Source organism: Asparagus officinalis, chromosome 3 (genome assembly GCF_001876935.1).
Source record: "Asparagus officinalis chromosome 3, Aspof.V1, whole genome shotgun sequence".
NCBI classification, from domain to species: domain Eukaryota; kingdom Viridiplantae; phylum Streptophyta; class Magnoliopsida; order Asparagales; family Asparagaceae; genus Asparagus; species Asparagus officinalis.
In genome coordinates, this window is record NC_033796.1 from 45378902 (window position 1) to 45390808 (window position 11907).

Sequence of the window (11907 nt, forward strand, 5' to 3'; positions counted from 1 at the left end):
ATAGATGATGATATGAATTCATTGATCCAAAATCACATGTCGGAGCTGGGGGATGTACCTAAAGGTGCAAGGCCTATCAGTTGCAAGTGGATCTTTAAGAAGAAGCTTCGTCCTGATGGTACTATTAAGAAGTACAAAGCAAGATTGGTGGCGAAAGGATTCTCTCAGAGAGAAGGAATATATTTCTTTGATATCTATGTACTAGTTTACAGGATCACTATCATCAGAGTGCTTATCGTATGGGCGATGATAAAAAGGTTCGTCATACATCAGATGGATGTGAAGACTGCCTATCTCAATGGGGACCTCACAGAAGAGATCTATATGGAGAAACCATAAGGACTTGATGCTCCAGCTAGTAAAGTGTGTAAACTTATTAAGTCTCTATAAGGACTTAAGCAGACACTGAAACTCTGGTATGAGAAGTTCAATGGGGTTGTTCGCAACAATGGGTATCAAGTTAGTGAGTTTGATAAGTGCTTATACATCAATATCGCTGAAGGAAAGGTGGTTGTTATCTGCCTCTATGTAGATGATATGCTCATTATCAGGAGTGTTTGGAGATAATAACATCTACCAAGAAATTTCTATTAGCATAGTTCAGCATGAATGGCCTTGGAACTACGGACATGATTCTTAGAATCAAAATTATATACTCTGAAAAGGGTATTGGATTGTCCCAATCTCATTATGTCGAGAGCATGCTAGGGAAGTATTGATACGAGTTGCCGTGCGAGCACCCTTTGGTCGCGGAATTACCAAAAGGTGGATTGAGAAGAGGATGACCAAAACATAAGAACAATTCAGTATGGCGAAGGAAATTACCTTCTCTAGATTATGAGTATGAAAAGATTACAATCCCTCTCTCACAATCTCGCTAGAATTAAGAACAACCTCTCAACTCTCTCTCTAAACCCTAATACAATTATTAGAATTTCTCTCTCCCTAAGGTCTCCCTTTTAAAACCCTACAATAACCTATTTATATTAGATACAACGTGGGTGGCAATCTTGTAAATAAACAAACCCAAAAGAAAGAGGAGTCCCTGTCAGAACAGAATCCAAAACAATACAAGAAACCCAGAATTCACGATCCGGTCGACCACCAAGCATGGTCCGGTCGACCGGCCAGAGAACTTTCTGTTCCCTATGCCCTGCAGGGTTGTCCGGTCGACCAGCATGTGTGCCGCGGTCGACCGGATAGAGAACTGCTAGTTTACCCTGTTCTTCTGCGTTTCGCTTCTTCCAACTTCTTTCGCCGTCTTCTTTGGATCCAACCACGACTCTATTCTCAAGATATCATGAGAATCATCTATCCTCAAGCTCCCATGAGGATCACTAAGCTCCCAAGATAGGGAAGAAGATACACCCGTATCATGAGTCCTCCCTTTAGGAACTTGAAGTCCCGTTCAAGTTAGAACTGAAGCTAAGGGAACTCGCGAGCCCCTCCTCCTTTTCTGAACCACCTGGCCTTGCTAGGAATCTGATCTCGACGTCCCCTCCTCCTTTTCTGAACCACCTGGCCTTGCTAGGAATCTGATCTCGACGTCCGATCGGAAATAACTCATTCTAATCTGATCTCGACGTCCGATCGGAAATAACTCATTCATCCCGCGTCTCGTCGTAGTCACTTTTCGCTCTAAGTTGCAATCCTTCGTCGATGGATTTTCTGGAAGTCTAATGCACAGCGAGACAAACTTCTTGCTTGCATTCACTAACCTCTTCGCTCGCAACACCGTCCCCAAGCTTGTCTCCCTCGGAAGAGATACCGAACGAAATATGAACTTTTCACCACCCTTGGTGAATGTATACTTCTGAGCCCGCCTCTCGTAGATCGCATATCCATCCCATAAGTACGGATTGCCCAGTATAATCTGACAAACATCCAATGGAACTACGTCGTATGTGACCTCGTCAATATACGACTCATGGAGTGCAAATCTTACAGTGCATTGATCAACTACACTTAGCTTCTCCTCCTTCTAAATCCACCCTAATGGATAGGGCTTCGATGCTTGACCGTCTTCAGACCCAGCTTCTGAACCAAGGCTTCGGATATCAAATTCTTCTCGCTGTCCGAATCAACTATGGCATCAACCAAACTGGTCTTCACTTGCAACTTAAGCACAAAGAGTTGCTCCCTCGGGTTGTCATCTTCTTTAGTGGCCTGCTCCCCCGCCATAAGGTTGAGACTGCTATTGGGTTCTGTCATCCCCGGGACTTCTTTCGGACCTTAAACTATCACGTACGCCTTTTTCTCCTCCTTCTTCTTCAACCCCTTTGGCTTGAGATGAGGATACTTCTCCCAGCACCGATCAGTTATGTGCCCTGTCTTCTCGCAATGACCACAAATCAGTCCTGTTTTCCCTGGATCACCCTTATTCTTCTCATCCTTAGACTGAGAGCCACCCGTCTTGCTCTCCGATGGTTTGGAATCCCCCTTTGTCTCGCTGAGAGCCACCCGTCTTGCTCTCCGATGGTTTGGAATCCCCCTTTGTCTCGTTGCCCTTCTTCTGCCTACCCTTAATGGCTATGGCCTTCACGCTCGCCTCTGCGATTGTCTCAACCGAAAACAGCTTCATCTCCTTCCGGATGTAATCATTCAGACCTGCCATGTACTTCATGAAGATGGAGTACTCGTCCGTTGCGATGTTTAGAACCATCGCCTGCTACTAGAACTTCGTCGTGTACTCTTGAACGGCCTGATTAAACTTTTGGCGCAAACCATACCACTTGTACCAACGCTCCTCAAGGAACCCCACTGGATAGAACTATTTCCGAAGTAGCTCCTTGAACTTGTTCCATGACGCCGCTTTCTTCTCCTGTTTGCAATAGGATTTCCACCACGTCAACGCATGCCCTGAAAGCTTCAATGTCGCGAACACTATCTTCTCCTTGGACGAATATGCGTAGAGAGTGAAGTACATCTCTATACGTTCGATCCAATCATCAAGCTTCTCCACATTGATACTCCCATCATAAACAGGAATCTCAACCTTGAAGTCAATCTTCAGATTCTAGTAATTATTCTTACTCCCTTGATGTCCAACATTCTTGACAATCTCAGTCTCCCCCTCTGAATCAAATTCCTCGCTCTCTTCTTCGGATTCGAGGAGTTTCTTCTTACCCTTCGAAGAAGATTTCTCCTTTTTGTCTCCTCAGTTGATGAGACCCACGAGTTGAGTAAGAGTCGTCCCGATCGTCTCAATCTTCTTCTCCATAGCATCAAGTCTTGCTGAATTATCTGCTTCGGTCATCTTCTCCTTCCTTAATTTCTGGACTCCCTCCAAGGAAATAAGGATCTCACCAAGATTCTTGTACTGTGAGCGAGTAAGGACCATACACAGGTTCCCCCTTCACAGGATCTAGGTGCTCTGATACCAACTTGATACGAGTTGCCGTGCGAACACCCTTTGGTCATAGAATTACCAAAAGGTGGGTTGAGAAGAGGATAACCAAAACACAAGAATAATTCAGTATGGTGAGGAAAATTACCTTCTCTAGATTATGAGTATGAAAAGATTACAATCCCTCTCTCACAATCTCACTAGAATTGAGAACAACCTCTCAACTCTCTCGCTAAACCCTAATACAATTATTAGAATTTCTCTCTCCCTAAGGTCTCCCTTTTGAAACCCTACAATAACCTATTTATATCAGGTACAACGTGGGTGGTAATCTTGTAAATAAACAAGTCCAAAAGAAAGAGGAGTCCTTGTCAGAACAGAATCCAAAACAAAACAGGAAACCCAGAATTTATGATTCGGTCGACCGCCAAGCATGGTCCGATCGACCGGACAGAGAACTTTCTGTTCCCTGTGCCCTGCAGGGTTGTCCGGTCGACCGGCATGTGTGTCGCGGTCGACCGGACAGAGAACTACCAGTTTACCCTGTTCTTCTGTGTTTCGCTTCTTCCGACTTCTTTCGCCGTCTTCTTTGGCTCCAACCACGACTCTATTCTCAAGATATCATGTTTCGCTTCTTCCGACTTCTTTCGCCGTCTTCTTTGGCTCCAACCACGACTCTATTCTCAAGATATCATGAGAATCATCTATCCTCAAGCTCCATTCTCAAGATATCATGAGAATCATCTATCCTCAAGCTCCCATGAGGATCACTAAGCTCCCGAGATAGGAAAGAAGATACACCCGTATCAAGTATGGCTACTACGATCTGCCTGAACTGTCAGTGTCATATGATTACAACAAGAAGCTTCGACCAAACACTGGAAGACCAGTAGAGCAACTTAGGTACTCAAAGATAATTGGGAGTCTTATGTACGCGATGAGTTGTATAAGGCCAGACAAAGCATTCGTTGTAGGAATGCTTAGTAGGTTCATAAGTAATCCTGAAAAACTTCATTGGGATGCTGTCCAGAGATTGATAAAATACTTAAAAGGAACTACAAGTCTGGGCCTATTCTACACTGGATATCCAGCTATAATTAAAGGCTATTCAGATGCGAGATGGTGCTCAGAACCAGATGAGTGCAGATCTACTGGAGGTTTTGTCTTCACCGTGGGTGGAGTTGTCATCTCGTGGAAATGTAAGAAGCAAACTATAATTGCATAGTCATCTATAAAATTTGAGTTCTTCGCACTCTATGTTGCAGGAGATAAAGCTGAGTGGCTGAGTTGTATTCTCCGAGACCTTCCATTGATAGAATTGCAAGGCGCAATTACTATCTATTATGATAATTAGGCCACGAGTGTTGTGGTAGCGAACTCGTTGTTCAATGAAAAAAACGGACCATTCTTCTAAAGCATGGCTATTTGAGAGAACTCATTTACTAAGGAGTCATCTCTGTGATTGACGTTCGGTCTTTAGAGAATGTGACTGATCCTTTGACTAAAGATCTAAAAAAGATATAGTCGAAAGGACGTCTGCTGGAATGGGTCTCAAAATTTTGTGGGTCTTACAAATACTTACCATTTACGTTAAGTTATTAGTTCAAAGCTTACGCTACTAATGATAAGATGATTGGTTCAAAAGTCGAGTAAGATTTATAAAGTTTGGTGAGTCTTACAAATACTTACCATTACATCAAGTTATTAGTTCAAAGCTTATGCTACTAATGACAAGATGATTGGTTCAAAAGTCAAATAAGATTTACAAGTGAAATCCTATCATGTAAAGAGGTTGGCTGTTAAGTCTTAATGAGTCTAAAGCATTTAGGATGCAGGATGTTAGATAGGTAACATGTCTAAAGGACTCACCGATGATCCTATCATGTAAAGGGGTTGGCTGTTAAGCCATAATGAGTCCAAAGCATTTCAGATATGAGGTATTAGATAGGAAATACACCTAAAGGACTCACCTAGAATCCTATCATGAGAGAGGATGACTCTTAAGCCTTAATGAGTTCAAAGCATTTCGGATGTGGGATGTTTGATATGAAACATGCCTAAACAACTTACCTACGCATGTGTGGAGATTTGGTCATCTCCTATGGCGTCTTACGAAAAGATACCTAGAGCCCTTGCAGAAACCAGGATATGCACAGAGCCATAAAAGTGCAAAACAAAGGCTAGTGTGGTTTAAAGTAAAAACTACCACAGATGAGTTTGAACTTGTGTGATTGCTGGATTTTAGACATATGCTGGTTCAAGTCTCTGTGATACTATGCATCTATTTTCTATTCAGTTGGTCTAAAGAGGATTCTAGTCCTTGCGACATCTACCTTAAGCACAATGATTGAAACAACGATACCATTACACGATACTAGTTTAAAAACTTATGGGGGATTGTTGTATTTTTTGGTCAAAACCGCTTTCCGAAATGAGTTTTCAAACTATATATATTAACTACAAGTACTTTTCATAAATACTTAACAGCCTAGTGGAAAGTTAAAGTTTTAGTATTTCAAAAGGTCCTCTGTTCGAGGCTTGCCAACGACAAGCCGAGAAGTATTTTATTTTAATTAATCTCACATAAGTTGTAGTGGGTCGTGGGTCATGGGCTGTAGGCCAATGGGCCGGAGATCGGAGCTAATCGGGCTGAGATGCTAAGTGGCGCTTTGTTAGGTGCACTTTTCACTTCGTACGGATGCATTGGGACGAGGTGGCGCCACGTTGTTGGCCACGAATGTTGCCTCACAGGCTACTTCGCAGCATGCGGACGAGCTACGCATTCACACGAGGGTGTGACCCTAGCGTTCTCGCAATCAGACGAGGTTCATCAATTGGTTGAAAAGGTTGGCTAGTTCGACAATGTTTGCTTATTTGACGAGGTTCGCTCGTTCGACGAGCTTCGTCCGTTTGACAAGGTTCGTCCGTTTGACGAGGTTTTCCCGTTTGACGAGGTTCGCTCGTTCGACGAGGATCGCTTGTTTGGCGAGGTTCGCCCGTTCGACGAGGTTCACCCGTTTGACGAGGTTCGCTCATTCGACGAGGTTCGCCCGTTTGACGAGGTTCGTCCTACATATGAGGTTTGCCCGTTTGAGGAGGTTCGTCCTACAGACGATGTTCGTCTAATTTGCTGAGATGTGACCCTCACGTTTCATAGTAACGCGTCTATTGATTGCCTCGTATTCAGAAGTTAATGCATGCAGCAGTTACGATAATATTTACATTAATTTAATAGATTGTTGTTACAATCATAATTGTCATTATGATTTGTAACAACCACATTAATTGAGGATGACTCTTGAGCTAGCCTTAGAGGCCTATAAATAGCGCCCCTTTGACAGCTCTTGGGAAGAACTTGGAAAACGAACGTCGGATCGAGGAGATCTTGACGTTGTTGTTGTTGTTGTGCTGCTGCTGCAGAAACTGTGCCCGAATGAACTTTCCCTAAAACCGAAAGGTTTTGAACCGAAAGGTTCTGAGATCGAGGAGACTTTTCCTTGACCGAAAGGTCTTATAGATCAAGGAGATCTTGCCAATACTGGGTTGGTGCACACCAGAGTACTGTACCGCTATTCCTGGAAACAGTTTGACCTTAGGATCCTTGCACCAGAGTAGGTCAAATATTGCTTTAAGCACAGCGTTTCACAAACAAACAGCAGTGAACTGAAAAAATTTAAAATTACAACACATCAAAATTTCTCTATTTCACTCCAGATTTAACCACAATTTCCAACATATTAAAATGAGAAACAGTTAAAATGGATTGAGTTATATTTATATTGATCACTTTTTATGCCAACAATCCAATCGATGTAACAAGCAAAACTCAATATTCCCAGCCAGGTAATTAACCAAACCACAATAACCTAATTAATGTTTATAATTGTGTTTTCACAGTGAATTCAACTACAAGCAGTACTAATTCTGCATTCCCCCAATCATTTGATAAACTGCTGCAGCAATCTCATCTACTGATGTCAATTGACAATCATCTTCAACCTACAACCAAAAACCCAAAATATATAAATCAATCAATAAGTAAAATTGACAAGAATACAAAGACGATGTAGAGTAGAATCAGTATCATACCTTAAGACTAAAAGAATACATCACCATCTGATCCAACGCGGTAGTAACATTGAGATGCAATATTGTAAGCCAGAAGCTCTGAAGCCCCATCACCATCCTGAGCAACTGCTTTGGTTGTCGCCGCAGTTGAACCTTGAGATTGACATGGCTCTCGATCATTGTTGCCTCGATATCAGCAGCAACTCCTCCATTAGTATTGTTACAGGTTGAATACTGTGGAAATGTGAAGAACCTAGAAAAGGGAGAGGATTGCTTATGCTTCTTCGATTCTAGGGTCTGTAGGCGCTGCTCCAGCTCCTTCACAAAATTTATCGCTCCTCCAACGATCGATGCTTGATCACCCTACTCGAACAAGCCCCATTTGACAAAGGGTTAAGGAAGAGGGATTTAGAAAAAGGATTAACATAGTTAGCCCTTTCGATAACCCGAGAGACTAAATTATTAATCCGTTGTATAAGTTTTATTTTAGCCCTTATGATCATTTTTAGTGTTTGGGAATAACAAGGATTTTATCTATTTTCTCTATAATTAGAGGAGTTAACTCTTAATTTTTATAAATAGGAGTATTAGTAAACCTTTTATTTTGAGGAATTAACTCATTTTAATCCCTCTAGATATTAATCTTTCTGTATTTTTCGCGTTTGAAAAATTATAGAAGATTAACTCACTTTAACCATTGTGTAGATTTTTTGTGTTTAGCGGGTTAAGAAAGGGTTAAGTCTCCTCAACCCCTTACTTAATCATTTGCCAAACCATAAATGTATGAGTAAAGATTATTGTGTGAGTTTTGAGGTTACTATCACTCGTTTACCCTTACACCAACTCACTAATTTCAGTGAGGGCAATATTTGCCAAATATGGGCAAGGGTAAAAGAGAGAAAATACTTAAACTCAGGGTCTACCTACAACAATATTGAAATTACGGGGGTAGTAATTTCAGAACAACAAGACTAAAGGGGTTAAACGTGCAATTAACAAAGGAAAGATGAATTCACATGTTGCATACCCTTTGGGCATACGATGCAGGCATTAAAGAACGAAGGACTGCGAGATATTCGTTCATCTGCTTCCTTCGATTTCGTTCGACTGCAATGTGAGTCATCCTTTGGCTCTCCACTTCTTCCTTGTTCTTGTAGCTCTTTGTTCGCCTTCGTTTTCTTCTGGTCGTCGGCCTCTCTTCAACTGCTTTATCTTCTCTCCCTGCAAAGGCCTCGCCGGTCACTGGCGATGCCGACGAATTTGCACTGCAGTGATTGAAATTTACATAATCACCCAAAGGCCTCGCCGGTCACTGGCGATGCCGACGAATTTGCACTGCAGTGATTGAAATTTACATAATCACCACCACCTCCAGTGCCATTCTGGCGATGCCGACGAATTTGCACTGCAGTGATTGAAATTTACATAATCACCACCACCTCCAGTGCCATTCATCTCATTTTTTAACACTACTCCCTTCATCTCCTCCTCAACAATATTCCCTAAACTACCAAACTCACAGAAGTTCCACTCACTAATTGTGTTGTACAGCTCTTTAGAAGGATAAGCAAAGGGGTCTTGTTGAAAAATTGCAGCCTCTAGTGTCATTGTAATCTACTTAGTTTTAGGGAGAAAATTAAGCTCACGTATGTAAGCACAATCATGAACACACTCAACTGTGCCTTTTCTCCTGGGGAGGATGAGCAAGCTGGCCTTTTAGAGGCCACAAAGAAACTAGTAACAACTGGAGAAGGCTGGGATTTTTATTTTCTTATTTTTATTATTTTTTAAATGCTAGGGTACTGGCGAGGAATTTTTTGCGGGGCATGAGCACAATAAAATAAATTAAAGAATGAGGTGAAATTTGTGGACATTGAGGGGGAGTAAAGAATTGATAAAAGTAGTTGTCGGAGATGATCTACCACTGTGCTTGAAACAGTGTGAAATCAAATCCCTAATGGTGTTTGGTCATGTGAGAGCTGATAGGCCATTTCTTACATTCTGCAATCATATGGCACTAGAGCCTGATGACCTTGCCCAGGTTCTGAAGTATAGTATTTATGTGATATATATACGAATAATCGATATTTTTTTATCTTTTTATTTTGCTTCTCTTTGCTACTACACCACCAAAGGATCGAGGTTGTGGTCGTGAATTAGGATTAAATTTTATATTATGTCATGTCTCTATAGGTTGAGTGTAATTTTTTTGGTCATGTATCTGCACTAGACACAGATATCAGTATCTTTTTTAAATCCGTATTTAATTTGTAACTAATGGGACTTGAACGTGCATCGCTATGATACCCCGTCAAAGTTCCCGTCACTATATCGAATCTTCAAAATTAAAAGTAATGGAGATGATTATAAATTTATCTTCTAGCAATATCAACCCATTACCCAGATTACACTTGTTGTAGTTCTCTTTAGTAACTAGACATAATAACTTTACAAATCGTAAACGTCCAGTTACATAAATGTCTAGTATTTAGATGATGGTGATGATCTTCTTGGGTTAGAAAGCAAAAGTTATTATATTCACGAAAGTAATGCTAGTTATATTAGCATTAAATCGCATTTACATAAATATTATGGACAATTATGCTAATTATATTAGCAATAAATCACAATTACATAAACATTATGGACAATTATGATTAAGAACATGATCTGACTTAGGCAACTAGCGGATGCAGTTCCTATTTCTTCTTACAATGCATTGGTGGCTTGATAAGATAATCCTAATGCATGCTTAAAGATGGAAATTAGAATAAACCCTGATATTAGGGAGTCTGTGAAAAAGGTTTATTTTATGATAATTTTGAGGTATATAACCTGCAAATAGTGTTGCTATTAGCTGTGACGCTTGTTAATAAACATACCAGGTTAGAACTATAGTCTAACAACAACCCCACAGATTTAATCAGTAATATTAATCTTTCGTTAACGCGTAAACACAACAAGAAATTTTATTTTTTTAATGAAATATTACGCTCTCAGCTCACACGCGCTTAGACAAAATAAAGCCGGGATCAGCAAAACTTTCAGTGGGCGAACACTGGTTTTTTTTTCCCCCCTCAAGCCCCACCGAATTTAGACCAGCTGCAAAACGTTAACATAACATACATCAACTGATTATAATTAATCTCTTAATCCAACTATCCTCCATCTTATTAACCTATCGCTAGTCTCCTCGTTCAAGTGATTCCGTGGAAGATTTAAAGCATAACCAACAAAATAAGCTCAGTGCAACTGGGTACGTACCTCCTTGTTCTCTACCGCCTACATACGTACATAGGAAACTGAAATAGGTTTTGTTACGAGTATTTTAATCACTTTCTTGAGCTTAATTAGCATCACCTAAGACAAAACTTTAATCAACCTACTGTTGCGCAATACATGTTACGTCAAACATTTGTCGGTGGGTCCCTACCGCCTCTTTTCACGATTATTCCTGAATACCGATGATTAGTATTAATTATTGGGCAATGCATCCGAGGTCGCTTGAGGAGCCTATGAGGGAACTCCGTGTGCAATTTGATGGTGCTAGATGAGATCTCAAGGGGATAAGGGTGGTCGATCGGATGGGGGGTGTTTAATACTAAGTTGTACATTTGTCTAATTAATAATGGTCCCCTTAACTAGCTAGCAGCTAGTTCATCATACGGTCTCACTAAGTTACAAGTTGTCTATTTCCGTTCGGTTTGTGTTATAACGTAGCGTTATGTTAGCTAATGGAGGGGATTAATGCAGCTAGAACTGGAGGATTAGAGCCCCGTAGGGGTGAATTTTCTGTCAGATCTTATAAAAAAACTTGAGATCTAAACCATAAAACCATGATTAATTCAAAGAGATTTACAAGAATCAAAAGAAAAGAGCGGAAGCTTATACCTGAATCCATTGAGGAAAACCTGATTAGGGTTTTGATGATCTTCTAACCTTAGGGTTTCTCTAGCCAAATTTCTCTCTAGATGGGGGTGAAGAGAATTAGAGAATGTAACTCTAGATTAGGGACCATAACCCCTTATTTATAGATGTTGTACATTTACAATTTGGCCCCTCATCAAATCACAATTACAACCTGGTATCTACACATATAACCCCATGATTATATTTAAATACCCATTAACCCAAATTGATTGATCACTTTAGTGGGTTATCCTGAAGGATAGCAATACACACAGATTAATCATATGTGCCCACAAATAGATTTAATTAGATTTAAATCCAACAATCTCCCACTTGGGCACCGTATGATTCCTTAAATTGTGTATAACCTTATGAGCTCAAAATTGCTATCACTGAAAAGGTATTTCCGAATAATCTCGTCCATTGACTATATCAATATACGATCAAAGCGGCCTTCGTCACATTTATCGTGACTCGACCCATCAATGGTCATATATATCAATACAATCAAACGACATAGATTAATCATGGATATGCAACATAAAAATTACATGCAATGTGATCAGTACATGTCTATTTTTAAC

General features: G+C 40.6%; 1 protein-coding gene across 1 annotated transcript; it reads right to left on the reverse strand.

The window, feature by feature from the left end:
* LOC109832259 (transcription factor bHLH94-like) lies at nucleotides 7148-9108 on the reverse strand. The gene is made up of 4 exons (XM_020399686.1): nucleotides 8848-9108; nucleotides 8442-8707; nucleotides 7436-7777; nucleotides 7148-7345 (listed from the first exon to the last, which is right to left on the reverse strand). Exons 1-4 carry the CDS (start codon nucleotides 9020-9022, stop codon nucleotides 7265-7267), a joined length of 864 nt encoding a protein of 287 aa, XP_020255275.1. The 5' UTR covers nucleotides 9023-9108; the 3' UTR covers nucleotides 7148-7264.